Source organism: Erpetoichthys calabaricus, chromosome 4 (genome assembly GCF_900747795.2).
Source record: "Erpetoichthys calabaricus chromosome 4, fErpCal1.3, whole genome shotgun sequence".
In the NCBI taxonomy this organism is placed as follows: domain Eukaryota; kingdom Metazoa; phylum Chordata; class Cladistia; order Polypteriformes; family Polypteridae; genus Erpetoichthys; species Erpetoichthys calabaricus.
Window position 1 is genome coordinate 171,100,816 of NC_041397.2, and position 20,742 is coordinate 171,121,557.

A 20,742-nucleotide genomic window follows, 5' to 3' on the forward strand; every position below is an offset into this window, starting at 1 on the left:
AATAAAGTCAGACAACATGTTCCAGTGGAGATGTACTGTAAGTGTGGAAATAGAAAAAAATGTTATTTTATTAGATCAACACACTTAACCATGAAAGCTTTGGGACACAAGACAGGCGTCAGCCCACAATACGATATCAGTCTATTGGAGGGCACTCTCACACACACTTATAGGACACACTTTAGAGGAACAAATACGTCACTGAGATGGATGATGAAACAGTTAGGCACAAAAGTGCACACAGATGAAGGGAAGACTTGCAAACTCAACACATACAGTGATCAGGCTGTAAACTGATCCTGAGTCCCAGGGGCTATGTGGCAGCAGTACTTTTTGCTTTATTGCCATACTTCTATCAAAAAATGTGCTTGATTAAAATCTTTATATGAATATAATCAAATAGCAATATGAGAGTAGTAATTGTCCAAGGACAGTGGTGTCACCCTTGTTCTGTCAGTTCTGGGAAGAATGACAGCCATGCAAGTGTTATTTAGTTAACTTATTTTTTAATGGTTAAGTATGAGTGTAGGTATATGAGAGCTTGGCCTGCAATAGGCTGGAGCACTGTCCAGGATGACTTCTCACTTCATGTCCAGTGCTGCCACCCATAAGCCTGGACATAAAACAGATGAATGGATAAAAAGTTACTTCTAATAAAACTAACAAGTCATTTGGGTACACATAGACCAGAACTTCATGGCAAGGAATAATTCATACAGCACTCTCATCAAAACCTACTGCACGTGTAACCATTTAAGAGCTAAATCCCTGTCTCTTACATGTTATGCTGGTGCACTACAAGTTGGATGTAAGTAACTAAAGATTAACCTTAAGAAAGAAGCATATTGGATCTGAAGGCCTGGGTTAGCTCCATGTTCCCTTGTCACTTCCGGGAGCCTCTTCCACCCGAAGCCTTCGATAGTCATGTACCGAGATGTCCGGGCAAATAACAACACATACATTTAGCAAGGTGTTTGTGCAAAATGTGTCAGTGCTTTTATGAAAACCAAACAAAAAGTGCAAATAGTGCAGTGCATACAATTCTTCTAAAAGTTAATAAATAATCCAATAAAACCAAAGTGACCAGTGATGGTCAAACGTTATGAAATAACTCCATACAAATGAGGTTAAACTCACAGGCAGGAATCAGTTCTTTAAAAGCTCATGAGCCCTAGTGCTTCCTTCTTAAAACTGACGTCTCCTTCACTAACTCTGATGGGATCCTGCAGCAAGATGAGACATCCTACCTATAGGCACAACCAACCCTTTTTAGGCCCCCGCTTCTGTCACTGGCTCCAGCAGTGCACCACACGAGCTTTGCTCATCCAACTGCCAAGCAAGGGAGCCTTCCTGGAGCAGTCTTCTCTTGAGCAGCTGCTACACGCTCCTCTCCTGGGGCTGTTCCTGGCTGACTGCTTTCATTCTCCCTCACCAACTCTGTTCTCCCAGTCCTGCCTTCTTTCTACTGTGGCATAAGGCGCTATATAGGTGTTGACCTGACACAGACTGACAGCAGAGGCACATATAAAAATTAACAAAAAGATTTATTTTCTTCAGCTGGGGGCCATGTCTTCCCCGTGTCCCTCAGCCCTAACACAGTCCCAAAACACCACCAAAGAAAACACCAAAAACACCCTAAAATCACTCCTCTTCCTTCACTCCTCCCAGGCAGCTTTGTCCTCCCTCTCCTGACTCTGACGCCCAGAGTGGTGACTTTTATAGCCCACTTGGAAGTGCTGCAGGTGCTCGTTGACCTACTTCCGGCTGCACCTCCAGGTGTGGCTGCGTTCTTGTCCAGACGGGCTCGTTAGGCCGTGCAGCTCCCCCTGGTGGTGGCCATGGAGCCCAACAGGAATGAGCTCCGGTGTTCCAAAATATTGGCCCCGATTTAACCCAGGGGGGCTGCCAACAAGTGTTCCGGGGGACGTAGTGTGCATCCCATGACTGCTTCCCCTGGAACCAGTGTCAAAGGGGCGTCCCGACCAGGCATGGGTCCTGGCCATCTGCCACACTGCTATTCCTTTAACCTCCTTGTCTCTGTTCTTTTCTCGTTCTTTCTATCTTTCTGTCCCCTTCTCTGTGGTGCAGGCTCCTTTTATATGGCCTGATTGGGTGCAGGTGTGATACACCTCTACCTCCGAGGACTGAATGAGGCACCTGACTGATCCGCTCGCCTTTGCACGTGTATGTGCGATCAGCTAAGTACCTCAGTCATCCCTGTGGTAAAGCATACATGCGCATACTCGCACCCAATGGAGCCTGAACTTCCTGGATGGTGATTATTTATTTAAAAACTTCACTGCAGCATGAACCACTCGTAACACTTGCAGACAAACAACCTGAGCTATCTAATCTTCCTGCACTTTTTTCAAATATAAGGATAGAGACCAGTCAATGTTTCAATATAGTATGTAAAACCCTAACCTTACTCTATTTCACTTTGTTCTATATCATCTCACTTTTTGTTGTGATTTAAATGGACTCTCACTTCATTTCTTACCTTCCTGTTCTTTCTTTGCTTTTATATACTTATTTTCCCCCTGCCTTCTTTACAATTAAGCCTTTGGGAATCGACTCTTCATTTATCTTTTATTTCTTAGATGCTCTGCCAGTTATGGGAGTCACCTGAGGATCTATTGAAGAATCCTCAGCTGTTGGCTATGGCAGCTCTTTGCTATGGTTCTCCTCTTAATGCTGCAACTTTGTTCTGTTTGATTACTTTTGGCTGATTGAATTTTGTATTCTAGTAGTTAAAGCTTTTTGTGTTTTGTCTTATTTATTTCGGCTTTGCAATATATTTTGGACTGCTCATTGGATGGTGGCTCTAGGGATTCCAGTCTTGTTGCAATTAAAATTTTTGATTTGCATTTTTTAGGTTTTGAGGTATTAGTCTTATTCTACTTTCAGTTATTTGTGGGGTTTTTGTTTTCCTCTTCTTAAGGTTTCTCTTTCTTTTCTTATTGTGGTTCATTTAATAAGTTGTGTTTTCAGCCTAGGTTGTTATTTATGTTTTCTTTCCTCTTTATATCTGGTTAATTATTTCTCATTTGTATCAATTACTATTATTACTGTTGTTGTTGATAAAAAAACTTTCACTTCTAATTTAGTCTTATCTTTGAGTTTGTGTCCAATTAATCATGAGCATAACTGAGTTTAAGAGTGGCATCTTCTGTGTTTGGACCTTGCTTAGTTGGGTATGCAGGTTCTTAGAGCAGTCACGTCTCAAAGTTTCTGGTCATGCATGCAGTTGAGTATTAAAAAGGTTTGTAGAGGCAAAGAGGTAATTGTTTCAAGCTTGATTTAAAAAAAAAACAACAACAATATCTTTGGACTGATTTGGATGATGTTATTTTGCAACTACCATTCCTGCTTTGTGCCATGTATGTGCCTTCTCTCTATGATAACCCTACGCTTCAGATTTCAAACCCAACCATCTAGTTGTGTTGCCTAGAAATATCAGTTACACTGCAATCACATGATGGATGGGATGGGATAGTACAAAATGAGCACATCTAGCAGGGTTTGTTCAAGCACTGTGCATCAAAAGTGTCTGAGAAAGACTTGGTTTGGATTGTACCTCGGCACTGAATTTGTTTGCTTTTTAAATTTATTTTGAGCTTTAACTTTTTTTCTTAGAGTCTTTATTATTTTATTTATATTTTTGGTAATGATATTTCTGTTTAAGAAGTATTTATGACTGGTTTTGTTTTTAATTTTTCCGTGACATCATCTTTTTTTTAAGTGGTCACCTCCATTTTGGATGATGATCACTATGACACGAGGAGCCATCGCTAGGGGTTGTGGCCTCAGATAAATGATAACTTTATAGGTGTGCTGCTCCGAAAGTTGGTATTACAGCTAGCACACCTTCCACAATTGTGAATAATTTCTCAAATACTTCTAGTGTGCGTTTTGCAAAGTTTTTTTGCTTTTTGACTTTGGACTAGAGCTATTTTCGATTTGGTTAAGTTTTTGGGCTTTTTTGAAAGAACACTTGACATCCTGTTTTCAACCCTGTTATTTGCTATGATTGTAATTTACCTCCTGGTCCTCTCAATTCTTACCGTTTGCCCTTTTTCAAACATGTGGTAAAACATACTGTTTGCTTTAGAGTTTTTGGATTACTCCTTTTACTTGAATTATCAACAGTCCAGTGACTCTAATGTGCAAAACATGGCCATTAATAGATTTTCAAAACATTCTGCCTTACAGAAGGAAGGAGAGCCAGAGGCCATCCTAACAACACTTAACATAATGCAAAGATTGCTGATGTACTTCTCTTTTTTTCTTTTCTATTGGTTTGGTCATTTTCCTCCAGTCCCTCTAACTGCCCCTTTGCTAGAACATTAGTTCTTATTAGCTGTCCTCTTAGGCCAACTTTTTATGCTTTTGAGAGTTTGTAAGTTTTCAGTCTTTCAACCAATTTGGGTTTTGTATTTTCTGCTTTTGACATTTGATTTAGGATTTTGTACTTTGGTTGTTGTGGACTTTTGGTTTATGTTTTATTTGGTTGCTGCTTAAATGATTTCAGCCTTTATGTCCTTGTATTTTTTTAGGTTTAAAGTTTAGAATTTTTTCATTTGACTTTACATTTTTGAGATTTTCATTTCTCAGTTATGGATTGTTGTTTAATTTAAAGGGAAATTAAAGACACACAAGGCAAAAAGCTACTTATATGGAGTGCCAGTTAATTTCAAGGAATGCGATACGCAGACTCATAAACACATACACATGCACACACACACGGTCACACATTCTCTCTATCACTCTTACAGGGTGACAATAAATATAAAATAATTTATACGTGCTTGGTCTATGATGGTAAACCAAACTTCACAGAGTGAGAGAGAGATAGGGGCATTAATTAAACAAAGGCTAGTGGAAATGTGAAGCAGCATCTGCAGCCAGTTTGCCACCAGTGTTCAGTTTCCTCAGCTGACTTTCTTCATGATGCTGCTCTTCCTTCATTCAGCAAAGAAAAAGCTAAATGGAAAGGATGAGAAACACCCTGCTGAAACATTCCTCCGGACAGTGTAAACAAGCTGCTCAAAATCCTATTTAGATTCCTTGCCTTTTCTTGACAATAATTGAGACTGATTTTTCTCCTGGGCCTTTAAGTAGCTTCTTTATCTGACATTTTAAGATGTTTTCTTCCAAAGGCTTTACATCAGATTGGTTTTAGCTCAGTTGCCTTCAATTCCTTATAAATGTAAAGAATGAAAACTCTTGCCATTTGCATATTATTGAAAAGGTGAAGTAGACTAACTGTCTCAAGACCATATACAGTGATCCCTCGCTATATCGCGCTTCGCCTTTCGCGGCTTCACTCTATCGCGGATTTTATATGTAAGCATATTTAAATATATATCGCAGATTTTTTGCTGGTTCGCGGATTTCTGAGGACAATGGGTCTTTTAATTTCTGGTACATGCTTCCTCAGTTGGTTTGCCCAGTTGATTTCATACAAGGGACGCTATTGGCAGATGGCTGAGAAACTACCCAACTTACTTTTCTCTCTCTCTTGCACTGACTATCTGTGATCCTGATGTAGGGGGTGTGAGCAGGGGGGCTGTTCGCACACCTAGACAATACGGACGCTCGTCTAAAAATGCTGAAAGATTATCTTCACGTTGCAACCTTTTGTGCAGCTGCTTAGTGAAGCGGCATGCTGCACGGTGCTTCGCATACTTAAAAGCTCAAAGGGCACGTATTGATTTTTGACTTTGTTTTTCTCTGTCTCTCTATCTCTGTCTCTCCCTGCTCCTGACGGAGGGGGTGTGAGCTGCTGTCTTCAACAGCTTTGTCTTTTAAGTATGCGAAGCACCGCGGCACAAACAGCCCTATTGATTTGTTTGCTTTCCTCTCTGTTTCCTTTGAAGAGGAAGATATGTTTGCATTCTTTTAATTGTGAGACAGAACTGTCATCTCTGTCTTGTCATGGAGCACAGTTTAAACTTTTGAAAAAGAGACAAATGTTTGTTTGCAGTGTTTGAATAACGTTCCTGTCTCTCTACAACCTCCTGTGTTTCTGCGCAAATCTGTGACCCAAGCATGACAATATAAAAATAACCATATAAACATATGGTTTCTACTTCACGGATTTTCTTATTTCGCGGGTGGCTCTGGAACGCAACCCCCGCGATGGAGGAGGGATTACTGTATATATTTCATATACATAGTACTGCATTAAATAAAAATAAATCATCATTAATATGAACTTCTACAATATATTTCTTAAGATTTTCCTGTCTTGCATGTGTGTGTGGGGTTATCTGATGTGTTTTGAATAAGATGTAGTACTTCATGTCTTAGAGAGTTGGAATCCACTAATAAAGTCAATAAAAATATATACATTGAAGGAAAAAAAGAAATGGAGTACTCATGAATTTCAAATGTAATGGCTGAAATAAAAATAAAAAACAAAGCTACTGGAAAGCAAAACAATATGACAAAACCAACAGTAAAACAGTAACAACAGTGAACATTAACAAGGGTCATCTTGTAGATGTTTAGTATCTTGTGTGACTTCTTTTTTCAGGCAGCACTGATTGATTGAGTGAATTTTCTTCTGAATCTGCAGGAATGGGATGTTATCACATTCCATCAGAAGAGCCTGACAGAGTTTCCAGCTGTTAGCAGAGGTCTTGTCTCTGAACTCTGCAATTCAAGGCACCCCAATGGTGCTCACTGGGGTTAAGGTTAACAAAGAAAGCAGGCCAAGGCAGAATCTTCATACTAGCATTCATCCTTAGGACATTTATGACCTAGGATGGTGCATGGCCTGGCATTGCCCGGCTGTAGGATCAGGCTGAGGTGCCTAACACAGAGAATGATAATCTCATCTCCATAATGCATCATGTTCCTTCCCATGGTTCAGTTTCGTAGATATATATATTTAGCATACTGTTCTTCTCTCCTCATGCGCTTGGATTGGCATGAATCAAGCTGAAGCATGACAACTAATAAGGACATGATGCCACTGCTGACAAGTCCATCACAGCCTCTGTCTGGCTTAAGCAAGTTGGGTGTGCCATGTAAAAGGTGTGAGCAGAAAGCCTCTGACAAGCCATCAATTTCTTACTTTGCTATCACTGCATTAGCTCAGTTGGTAGTTTCAGTAGCAGTACAAGTGGAAGCTCTGAAATGATCTCTCAAATGGGTCATTCTGGTGTATTGGTCCTGCTCAATTGACGGCAACCAATTCTTGGATGATCATATGACCTGCTGGTTTGGTGAAACCTTTCCAGAAACTGGGACACAATTTCTAGTTGTTATTTCAATTTTTTATCTACGATTTGTAGCAATACTGGCACATGACATGCCTGCCCGCAGCATGCCAATATCGTTTTTCTTTGCCTCTGGTGACACTCAAGACATTATGGCAGGCACAAACAAAGTCAGGCCTTTGTTTTGCTGAGACTAAGCTTTGAATTAAAGGTGACCATATAAAAACATTGTTCTTCTTCATTAGATCATATTGAGTAAAGATGCACTTATAAGCTTTTGTGTGTTTGGACTTTGCAATGCCTCACTGCACAAGCTGTATTGCTGGTCAGAGGGCTAAAATTAAGTAGCAACTTTTTGTGAAAGTGTCCAAGGTACATTTATAATTTTGTCATTCCAGGAAATGTTAAACGTCTTGTTTCCACCAGTATATAAAAAGGAAAAGAAACAAGTCATCTGTTTTTGAAGTCCTCCCTCTCCCGACTCTGGTGCCCGGAGTGGTGACTTTTATAGCCCACTTGGAAGTGCTGCAGGTGCTCGTTGACCTACTTCCGGCTTATAATTTTACAGTTTTAAAACCTTTACCTGGTTTATACATAATAAAATATCTAACTTCCACATTATGTAAAATATGTTCCTTGTCTACAGATGCAGACACAGATTCACAGTTGCAACAGATGATACAGTGCTTTAAGGAAGAATTACCCATTCATTAATTCCTTCATTCATTCATTCATTTATTCTTTTTACCAAGGTCACTTATTCCAGTAAAGGTTTGGAAAAAGTACATCAAGTACAAGACAGGAAACAACGGACAAGATGCTAGTCCATTAGTGGGCACACCCATATGAAGCCAATTTAGAGACAACTTAACATGTACATTTTTGGGATTTTGGGAAAAACACTGGACTACCCAGAGAGAACTCATTAAGTAAGAACAAAAGGGAAGTGGTGTAAAATAAGTTAATGAGTAAAGTGTATCTTTTTTGAGTTCTGGTTATGCTCATTTCACCACAGGATTTCTGTCTCCTGTAGGTAGTGAGAAGTCAAGCAATATGATACATTTTATTGGCTAACTAAAAAGATTACAATATGCAAACTTTCAAGGCAACTCAGGCCCCTTCTTCAGGCAGGATGTAATATAGAGACTGGAATTCCCTGTGTTTATATGGACACTAGGGTAGGTACAGCATTGGAAAACCTTTAAGTGAGGCATCTTAGATATAATAAATTAATAGACCTCTCTAGGCTAAGATTCATTTAGCAAGAGAGGAGAACAATATATGGTCAAGATCTGTAGCTGAAAGTTTTACAACTTCTGCATCTTTCTAAGACGAAATGCTGTCATATTGTGAAATAATTTTTAAAAATGAATAAAGTTACAAGCATTAGCTAAAATTTCCCTCAAGATGCTATGAGCATCTGATGAGATCCAATGCCTCAGAAGTGTGAATCAGTGAGAAGATTCAGAAGAACAGACAAATAAACAAAAGGTGAAGGCCACTGTAATTATGACTCTGAAATCTTAACATCATCCAGATTAATGATTTTGCAGCATGAGAGCATTCTCCGTACCTTTAAAAACAAAGTTAAGAAAATATATGTTTAAACAAAATTATTTCAGTATTGACAGTGTTTTTCACATTCTCATACTGCAGTCCTAAAATGAAAAATGCAATTGTGTTAAATCATGAGCTTCAGAGGGCTTGACATCATTTATACACATTTAATCATTTTGTCTACTGTGTTGTGGCTGAGGTACAAAAAGCTACTGAGAAGTCATGTTGTGATATGTGCTAAATGTCTCTAACCTCTTGTAGAACCTCTTTTTTATTTATTTTTTAAAGATTTTATCACTGAACACAACAGAGTTCATTACTTGATGCCAGTCAGTGAAAAAAGTCTCCACAAGCAATCTGTCTTACCAGAAAATCGAAGGACCTCATGGTAACTGGGAGTGACTACCAAAAAGAAGCTCTGGTTGTGTGGCAAACCATTCACCACAGCTGAATACACTGGCAAAGGAGTGAAGGTCAGACTAATGATTAAAGAGAATCATGTGGTGGTGGTTAAGCCTTTCTGTTCACTAGGTATGGGTGCATGAGCATTTATGTCATCCAGTTATAGGACAGGAAGTTGAACTTACAGTTTAAAGGTGTGGGGAAAAGCAGTTTAGGTACATGGGAGGCATGGTTTTCGGTCTGTACCATTTAACAAATTGATTTGGTTTCCAATAATGCTCATTGATTTTAACCACAAATACAACACCAAATGACATGCAAACCAAAAGCTGACTGTTATCTGAGGCTTACAACACAGAGGCATCAACATTTAAATCATATTCACCCTACTTGTGTTTTTCTCTAAGGCTCCAGGATGGTTTGAATAGCCTTTGATTCATTTTAACAGGAAATCACTGTTTCAGCTCTCTTGTGCGTGCATTTGGGGAATGACTCCACTTCAGACATAATAGTATTGGAGTATTGCACCCTCCACACATCCTTCTGCTGATACCAGCATAGGAAAGACATCCCCACCCATAATTACAACAGCGCAAGTGAGCAGAGAGCTGAGGAGACTTCGTGCCAGCAAAGCAGCGGGTCCAGATGGAGTATCGCCACGACTGCTGAAGGTCTGTGCATCGGAGCTGGGGGGTCCTCTACAGCGCATCTTCAACCTGAGCCTGGAACAGGGGAGAGTCCCGAGGCTTTGGAAAACATCTTGTATCACCCCAGTACCAAAGGTATCACGTCCTAGTGAGCTGAATGACTTTCGGCCTGTTGCTCTGACATCACATGTGATGAAGACCATGGAGAGGCTGCTGCTTCACCACCTTAGGCCACAGGTTCAACACACCCTTGACCCTCTGCAGTTTGCATATCAGGAGAAGGTGGGAGCGGAGGATGCCATCCTCTACATGCTACACCGATCCCTCTCTCACTTGGACAGAGGCAGTGGTGCTGTAAGAATTATGTTTCTAGACTTCTCTAGTGCCTTCAACACAATCCAACCTCTGTTCCTTAGGGACAAGCTGACAGAGATGGGATTAGATTCATTCCTAGTGGCATGGATCATGGACTATCTTAAAGACAGACCTCAGTATGTGCGTCTTGGGAACTGCACGTCTGACATTGTAGTCAGCAACACAGGAGCGCCACAGGGGACTGTACTTTCTCCGGTCCTGTTCAGCCTATATACATCGGACTTCCAATACAACTCGGAGTCCTGCCACGTGCAAAAGTTCGCTGATGACACTGCTATCGTGGGCTGCATCAGGAATGGGCTGGAGGAGGAGTATAGGGACCTAATCAATGACTTTGTTAAATGGTGCGACTCAAACCACCTACACCTGAACACCAGCAAAACCAAGGAGCTGGTGGTGGATTTTAGGAGGCCCAGAACCCTCATGGACCCAGTGATCATCAAAGGTGACTGTGTGCAGATGGTGCAGACCTATAAATATCTGGGAGTGCAGCTGGATGATAAATTAGACTGGACTGCCAATACTGATGCGCTGTGCAAGAAAGGACAGAGCCGGTTATACTACCTTAGAAGGCTGGCGTCCTTCAACATCTGCAATAAGATGCTGCAGATGTTCTATCAGACAGTTGTGGCGAGCACCCTCTTCTACGCAGTGGTGTGCTGGGGAGGCAGCATTAAGAGGAAAGACGCCTCACGCCTGGACAAACTGGTGAGGAAGGCAAGCTCTATTGTTGGCATGGAGCTAGACAGTTTAACATCTGTGGCAGAGCGAAGGGAGCTCAGCAGGCTCCTATCAATTATGGAGAATCCACTGCATCTAGTAATCTAGTAAACATTATTAGCCAAACTTGCCGCCAAACTGTAACTACAAAACATGAGAAATAAACTGTAGAGACAAGTCAACACTCCCTATTTAACAGCAGTGCTTGAAGTGGGCCAATACTCAGCAGAATGCAATAACGGCACCTTTTCCAATTTCAACATAACATTCCAATACCTTTTGTTAGTGTGGAACTTATAATGCTTATCAATATGGATAGTTATTTTTATTATAACTTTTGCTTTATTTGTTTTTAATTTTACCTATGTGGCCTTTATTTTACATTTTTACATCACCTTTTTAGCTGTACTGAGCCGATTCATTCCTGTATTTGCAAATGTGGCCCTTTCAAGAGGAACCATACTTAGGATAACTCTGAGAGATGAAGCTGTTAACTGGGTTGTTCTGTGGTCTCAGTGGTTTGTTGGTTCAAAACAAAACATTGTATTATGTAGATAGACAGGATTTCCGCCAATTGTCCGATACAGAGTAATTAATCGGTTCTCTAATTGACAAATCTAAAAAATTTTGAACCATATGTCTCCTGTAATTTTTATTTTTACAGAGCTAAGCCATCAGTAAAGTCATGTATGATGCAAAGGGAGGTAGAACCTTTAAATATGATTCCCCATTCTCCATACTGGCACCTTTCTTAGCATACCAGTGAGTACTGCCACCTCTTCAGTAATCTTCACAGGGACAACTCTGCTGTACAATCAACTGTAAATGTATAGAAACAATTGAAGGTTCACTCTTTCTTAGCACACTGATGAGTATCTGCACCTCTTTGTGAATCTTCACAGGGAACCCGCCAGACATTTGATCAAATGTTATTGTATCACCTTAAAATAGAGTACTGCAAGTAATTAGTTCCACTTCGAGCACTGTTTAAGAATCAGAGAGCATACAAATCTACTGTATAGCTGACCACAAAACAAAACAATAATTAATTCCTTATTTCTTTAGTCTTACAATAACACACATCTACACAACTCTGGATAAAATGTGAAATTTTCATTTTCTTTTTATCATTCTTTTCATCATTATAAGGTTAAACTTTTTAAGAATCATTCCATAGGTTCCAAATGCTTGTACAGTACATTTTCATTGTAAAGATATAGCCATCAGATTATTCATTCAATAACATTGAATTTTTAGCAGGTAGATCCAGGACTTTCAACACCAGGCTATTATAAGACAACCTTTAAGAGACTATGAAATATAACACCCATCCATCCATTCATTAGCTTGACCATCCACTTCAAGGTTGTGGGAAGCCAGTAGCTACCCCAGCAGTATATTTGCTTCTGATATTTTAAAAAAAGCTCTTATCAAATAGTCTTTATGGAAAATACTCACTCTCCTGAGTCATCTTTGTCACTTTTTCCATATTGATCCCTTAGGGTCCTTGCAAGGAAGAAGATTACAGCAGAGGCAACAAGCAGGAATCCAGCTACTGACGCAATTGCGATACCCACTACTAAAGGTTCAGAGACGTATTCTTCACAGTGCTCTCCACGGTACCACCAGTTCTCACCTACTCGACACCTATGTAGACAAAACAGAGGGCGGAGTTAATCTATGAATCAACAGCAAGTTCAGAAAGTGGAAAATAAAATAATGTGATAATTTTGTTGCTTCTATAAATATATCCAGTCTCATCATTTTTTGGTTTTACCTACAAGCTTTACTTGACTTCCACTAATTAATGTAAGGACTCATATTCATAATTATCTAATATATAAATCTTAAAATCTGTGTCTGTGTATATATGTCCTCGCCTCGAATGACGTCACCACGTTGCGTAGCGTCATTTACCCAGCAGGAAACATGGCGCCTAAGCGGCACAAACGCTCAAAAGTTTGGTTATACTTTACAAGAAAGGATGACAACAGGGCAACTTGCAATACTTGCAAAGTAGATATTTCATCAAAGGGAGGAAACACTACGAATATGCAAAAGCATTTGCTCACAAAACACGCGATAACCTTAAATGAATGTCGTGTTTTTGATCCGCTCCGGACTAGTGAATCTCAACCCAGCAGCAGCAGTAACGTTTGCACGTCCTCTCCCGTTAATACGGCAGGTAACTAATCAACTAACATTGCATATTATGTTAGCGCGATTTGCCTTATTGCAAAACCTGCTATTACTATGCATTGCATTTAGATGACCATGATGAGAGAGACAGACAGAGTCTGGCTGTCTCAAATGCTGGCAGTTCTCGCTGCAGTCTACCGGTAGCTTCTCCTTTCACAGAGGCGGGGAAAAGTAAAATGACACAGGCCAGGGTAGACGAATGTCACCGAGCAGTGACTAAGTTTGTGGTAAAAGGCTTGCATCCATTTGCCACAGTAGATGCCCCCGATTTTCGGTAAGTGAATGTGTTTAATTGTAGGCTAAGTCAGAGAATGTCAAAGTTGCATGTTCTCCTCTTACCAGATGTTTCATCCGTTTCCATTTATATATCTTTTAGAGAAATGACAAAGACTCTGAACCCTAAGTACAAAGCCCCAAACAGAGACAGTTTAACCAACCACTTGATCCCTGTTTGGTATGTGGTCGAAAAGGCAAATCTGATTTCTGAGCTGAAACATGTGTTCAAGGCAGCCATCACTGCAGATGGATGGACAAGTTTTAGTCAAGATCATTACCTCACAGTAACGCTGCATTATGTCAGGAATGGCTCAAGAAAAAGTCCTCAAAACCAAACCAGTGTACCAGGCACAGACAGGGACAGCCGTAGCAGAGGAGATTGATGAGATCTTGGAGGAATATGGTATCAAAGACAAGGTTGTGGCAGCCACTGTTGATAATGCGGCCAACATGGATGTAGCTGTCAAAAAGCTACAAATTCTCAAGTTTCCATGCTTTGCACACACCCTGAACCTTGGAGCTCAGAAGCTCTACAACTGTCCTGCCATTTCCAACTGGGTGGCAAGAATTCGCTCTGTGATTGTATGGATGAAGAGGTCCCACATGGCAAAAGTGGTCCTGAAGGAGAAGCAAGAATTGCTCAGTAAGCATAGTAAATAGTTTTTTAAGATTGTGTACATGTAAATCAATAGATCATGATCAAATTAAATTCATAAACTAAGATAAGGAATATTACATTAGCATTTAAGTTGTGGATGTGTTACCCCTCAGAGCTGCCCAAGCATATGCTCCTCCTAGATGTAAAGACCAGATGGAACTCTCTGCATTTGATGATGGAGAGATTCTGTGAGCAGTTTCCTGCCATCCAGGCTGCAGCCATTGATCCACGGTTAAGAAAGTCCATGGAAAAGAAAAGGTGAGTAGTATTGAAAAATAATGATAATATGGCTTAACTTGGACTCAGGTTTTATTTTTGTTTGTTTTATGCAACGTATCTGTTGTATTTTTGTTTTGTTGATATTGCAGACTGGCTAAAATGGTCAATGATGACTTAAGAAAAGCAGATAAGTTTGTGCTGCTCATGCGGAAGCACTACACCTCCACACTAGCAGTCTCCAGCGACAAAAGTCTGACCTGTGGTGAGATTTTGCCCATCCTGCAAAAGCTACAGAAACACTACACCGTACAAGAAGATGACTCTGCCTTCACAAGGAGCATAAAGGAGAACATTCGGAAAGATCTTTCCAAACGATACCAGGTACAATTGATGATTTATTTATCATAAATAAAATGACAGTTATAAATACTTAAGGATAGTCATGATGTCACATTTTCCTCCCCTTTAAAAATTTAAACACGCTGATATCCAGAGATTCCTGGAGGAGGCCACCATCTTGGACCCCCGATTTAAATCCAAAGTGGATAAGGATGAAGTCTGGGACAGGATCAGGGAAGCAGCAATTGCAGCAAACACAGAGGCAGGAGAAGATGAGGTATTTCAATATGACAGTGTCTTTCATTGTAGCACATTTCCATTGTGAGAGTGAGACCTTTCATCTATGGATCTGTGGTACTTAGTTTGATTTGTTTGTTTATTTGTCACTTTCTACTCAAGCACCTGGAGCAAGGAGACACACAGGGAGAGTTTTTTCGAAGATGAAGATGAGGATGAAGAAGACTATGTAAGTTTAGCTCATTGTGATGATAATTTAGATGTCATGGATTGTTCATTTTTTGCTTAATTTTTTATTATGTCCATTTCATTTCAGGCACCACCAGTAAAGCAAAAAAAAATGGCCTTGGAGGAATTCTTTGAAGAGGAGGACAATGAGCTGCAGTCATTCCAACAACGGCAGCCCGTTCTTTCCCTGGCCCAGGGAGTGGATCAGGAGATCCAGCTGTATAGAAGCCTAACCCCCATCCCCTGCAAGGATAACGCCACCCTATGGTGGTGGAGCAAGAGAGAGACTCTGCCCCTGCTGTCAGGACTGGCTGAAAGCTTTCTGTGTGTGCAGGCATCCTCCACCCCGTCTGAGAGGGTGTTCTCCACAGCTGGAGAGACCATAAGTCCAGAAAGATCACGTATCCTTCCTGAAAAAGCAGATATGCTTATATTTCTGCAAAAGAATTGTTAATTCTCCATAGTTGATGGTTGCAGAATTGCACAGTGCACAGTTCCATTGGACTTGAGTTGATTGTATTTGTTGCTGGCTGATGTAGTTTCATTTTTGAGTACTCAGCTCATATATACTTTTAAAAAGGAGAGTGTAAATGTTACTGGACATTCTTGTGTAATTGCCACAGAATAATTTATGTTATACTTTGTTATTGCTACAGAAGAATATTTATTTTATTATTATTTTACATTTACAAATTTTTTTCTGGGGACCCCGTGGCACCCCATCGAGGAGCCGTAGGCTGTGGATCTCTTAAGATCTCACTGTTGGGTTTGTAAGGTCATGCTACTCCTAAATTTCTATATTGTTCAAAGATAAGATATAAAACAAAGTTCTAAGCTAATCGACCTGTGTGTTCTCCTTTTTTAAAAATAAGAATCGATAGAAGAATCGATAAAGAATCGAATTGTTAAACAGAATCGAAAATGGAATCGGAATCGTGAAAATCTTATCAATTCCCATCCCTATATATATATATACATATATATATATATATATATATATATATATATATACTAATAAAAGGCAAAGCCCTCACTGACTGACTGACTGACTGACTCACTCATCACTAATTCTCCAACTTCCCGTGTAGGTAGAAGTCTGAAATTTGGCAGGCTCATTCCTTACAGCTTACTTACAAAAGTTAGGCAGGTTTTATTTCGAAATTCTACGCGTAATGGTCATAACTGGAACCTGTTTGACTGACTCACTCATCACTAATTCTCCAACTTCCCGTGTAGGTAGAAGTCTGAAATTTGGCAGGCTCATTCCTTACAGCTTACTTTCAAAAGTTAGGCAGGTTTTATTTCGAAATTCTACGCGTAATGGTCATAACTGGAACCTGTTTGACTGACTCATTCATCACTAATTCTCCAACTTCCCGTGTAGGTAGAAGTCTGAAATTTGGCAGGCTCATTCCTTACAGCTTACTTACAAAAGTTAGGCAGGTTTTTATTTCGAAATTCTACGCGTAATGGTCATAACTGGAACCTGTTTGACTGACTCACTCATCACTAATTCTCCAACTTCCCCGTGTAGGTAGAAGTCTGAAATTTGGCAGGCTCATTCCTTACAGCTTACTTTCAAAAGTTAGGCAGGTTTTATTTCGAAATTCTACGCGTAATGGTCATAACTGGAACCTGTTTGACTGACTCATTCATCACTAATTCTCCAACTTCCCGTGTAGGTAGAAGGCTGAAATTTGGCAGGATCATTCCTTACTGCTTACTTACAAAAGTTAGGCAGGTTTCATTTCGAAATTCTACTTGTAATGGTCATAACTGGAACCTGTTTTTTGTCCATATACTCTAATGGAGGAGGCGGAGTCACGTATCGCGTCATCACGTATTACGCCTCCTACGTAATCACGTGAACTGAAAACGAGGAAGAGATTTACAGCACAAGTCAAACGCGGGAATGAAGGTAAATGACGTTAATTGTTGACTGTCTTTTAATACTGTGTACTTGTTGAGTGTCTTTTAATACTGTGTAAGCATACATATTAACACATGTGCAATTAAACGTGTGCATTTACGAGGTGATTTCTCAGGCTTAAAAGCTCGCCTTTTATTAAAAAGGTAAATGCAAACTCTTTTCATTCTGAAGGGCACAAACCACGTTAGATTTCAGCCGTTAAACGCGCAAAAATGTCAGTACACCAGAGAAATAAGCGCAACATATTATCAGTTGTATTGTATGCTTACAATACATATAGAAATGTGTTAATCGTTAACTAATATTATGGGATGGTGTTTTTCGACTCGCGCTTTGATTTAAACGATTGCATGTCTTGGTGGGTTTGCGTAGCTTATTGTCAATATCTTTACAGCTCTTTTTAAGACTTAATTTAAAAAGGTTTTCTTTTCTTCTTAATAAAAATTTAAAAGCAGTACTTCGCCGGTGCGAAGCGCTCACTTCACTCCCTTACGGGAATCGAACCTCGGACATCAGCGCTAGAGGCTAAGCCCCTAAAATTGCGCCACGGCGTGTGGTTCGTTTATTTGACAGCATGTAGATCGGGGTAATTACATTCACGGCATTCGTAGTCTGATTCACAATCTGATTGTATGGGTGGTTACCTACCAGGTAACGCTTATGATTAGCCAGCAAGTCATCTCGAAGTGATCACTCGAGTGAACGCAGCTTCACAAAAAAACAGATCCTTAACAAACTGTTATTGGTATATTTTCCCTCAATTTTAAAAGGTTTTCTTTTCTTCTTAATAAAAATTTAAAAGCAGTACTTCGCCGGTGCGAAGCGCGGGGATTTGAGCGACTGACGCATACAGACATATTCATGAGTGCAGGTACTTCGGAAAGAAAGCACCGTGTAAACCTAAACTTTAAATTAAGTTCATAGACCTACAAAAGTTTGCTATTGATTTGAGGAAAGATTGCTTTTCTCATGTACAACTATACGTTGCATTCTTAACAGTAAGCTTGCACAGCTTGGTCATATTACAACCTGAGTGCTGAACTGACAACGTCGTATACAAACAGAACTATAACAATCGTAATAAACAAACAAAAAAAAAAAGCGAAGAACCCTTGGATTTAATAAAAAGGCTCTTTCCTTGGCGAAGCAAGGAAAAAGGAAGACCTTATATGGCATTCGTTTATAAAACAGCGGAAAAGCTGTGTTAAGGCTGCTTCACAAAAAAACAGATCCTTAACAAATTGCTATTGGGATATTTTCCCTCAATTTAAAAAGCTTTTCTTTTTCATAAAAATTTAAAAGCAGTACTTCGCGGGGATTTAGATATATATATATATATATATATATATATATATATATATATATATATATATATATATATATATATATATATATACTATACTAGCAAAATACCCGCGCTTCGCAGCGGAGAAGTAGTGTGTTAAAGAGGTTATGAAAAAGTAAAGGAAACATTTTAAAAATAACGTAACATGATTGTCAATGTAATTGTGTTGTCATTGTTATGAGTGTTGCTGTCATATATATATACATATACACATATACACACACATATACACACATATACAGATATATTATATATACATATGCACATATATTTTTTTTATATATATATATATATATATATATACACACACATACATACATACATATACACACATAGATGCACTTACAATAACATAGAAATCAATATAAACAACATTAACATCATTATCATATGAGAATATGAAGTAATATATAAGAAGCACATTTCATATAAATATAAATTATTAAACAGTAAAATGTTCTTCTATAATTTGCTACCGTGGCTTTTCGTTGGTCTGTCCATGATTTTAAATCACATGTAGCTTGCAAACCGTTTCACGTATTGACTTGAAATGTGGTACACATATAATACATCACGTCTGCTATCCACTTTATGGGTGATGAATGTATTACTCTTTTTATGTTTATTTTATTTTAGAATCAACTCCTATCTGCGCACATCAGGGCGGCCGTGGGCGGATGCGTATGGTGTATTCACTCCATGTTATCGTGCATTGCGCTGTCACTGGTATTTTGATAAAAGAATTTGAACAATATATAAGAAGCGTATAAATTATTAAACAGTAAAACATTAACATTTAAGAAGTAAAGTTACATTGAGTACTACTGCAGTGCCTTCGGGTATACCTCATTTTTTCTTTGCCCATTACATGCTTAAATGTATACATTTTTTGGTGTACCTACCCGAGAACACACGACATATAACCGACCGTGGGAGAAGCATGGATTTTAAACACGCGTTGAGTTCATCTGCTGGTCTCCCTCGTGGAATAACTGGTAATGTTTGACTAAAATCTACAGCGAGTAAAACGACATTACCTCCTTTTTTTTTTTTTTACGATCTCTGAGATCTTGCTTTTTTCGGTTCAAGGCTTCATAAGCTCTTTTATGTTCAATGTTGTACTTAATAAGTACTAATTATCCCAAACCATCATCTTTGAATGTTGCAAGACTTTCGCCTTGTATGTAGATCGGGGTAATTACATTCATTGCATTCCTAGTCTGAATCACAATCTGATTGTTTGGGTGGTTACCTGGCACTGTAGGGTTGCCACCCGTCCTTTAAAATACGGAATCGTGCCACGTTTGAGAATGAAATTGCGCGTCCCGTTTTGAATCAATACTGGACGGGATTTATCCCGTATTTTTTGTATCATTTTTTTTTTTAAAGCAGCGTCTCATGCAAATCATCCCACACGCATTTTATGAAGATGCCTCCTTTCCTACTTTTGATTGGGTAATACTTGATGTCATCGTTAGTTTGATTGGTGTTTTTAACTGTCCAGTGAGGAGGGCGTGTCTTTTAAGTACAGTGTGCAAAGTGTTGGCACTGAGATGTTGTGTCAGCGCCATAGTTGAAGCCCCTAACGTTGCGGTCAGCAAGTCGGCTAACATCCGCCATGTGCCGTCTTTCAGTTGCGAGAAGCAGATCATAGAATGGTTGAAACTGTTGCCCCTAACGTTGCGCCACGGCGTGTGCTTCATTTATACCTCGTGTCTTCTCATTAAACTTTTATCTCGCGAATATGTTATTGCAATCCGCAGCGGGAGCGTTTCTATAAACTTAATTTAAACTTACGTTTTACACCGTGCTTTGTTTCCCTTATGAACATGCTTGTATGCTTAACTCGCTCCGTTCTCAATTGTTTAATAAATTTTTTGCTCTTCGCTGTTTGCGGCTGTTCCTCCATTTCCCCCTACTTCGTTCTTTTATCTCGCGAATATGTTATTGCAATCCTTAACGGGAGCGTTTCAATAAACTGATTGAAAATAGTTTTGCATTTACCTTTTTAGTAAAAGGCGAGCTTTTAAGCATGAGAAATCACCCCGTAAATGCACACGTTTAATTGGACATGTGTTAATATGTATGGTTACACAGTATTAAAAGACAGTGAACAACGTCAGTTACCTTTCTTCCCGCGTTTGATAAAAGGCGAGCTTTTAAGCCTGAGAAATCACCCCGTAAATTCACACGTTTAATTGCACATGTGTTAATATGTATGCTCACACAGTATTAAAAGACAGTCAAAAATTAACGTCATTTACCTTCGTTCCCACGTGTGACTCGTGCTGTAAATGTCTTCCTTGTTTTTAGTTCATGTGATTACGTAGGAGGCGTGATGACGCGATACGTGACTCCGCCTCCTCCATTACAGTGTATGGACA

The 20,742-nt window shown here is 39.5% G+C and overlaps 1 protein-coding gene across 1 annotated transcript in view; it reads right to left on the reverse strand.

Annotated features, from left to right (window-relative positions):
• impg2a (interphotoreceptor matrix proteoglycan 2a) overlaps positions 1-20,742 on the reverse strand; it is a 304,601-nt gene that overhangs the window by 167,508 nt on the left and 116,351 nt on the right. Inside the window, exon 15 of the mRNA XM_051926629.1 lies at positions 12,386-12,574. Coding sequence (XP_051782589.1) covers positions 12,386-12,574 — 189 coding nt within the window. The remainder of the gene's footprint in view (positions 1-12,385; positions 12,575-20,742) is intronic.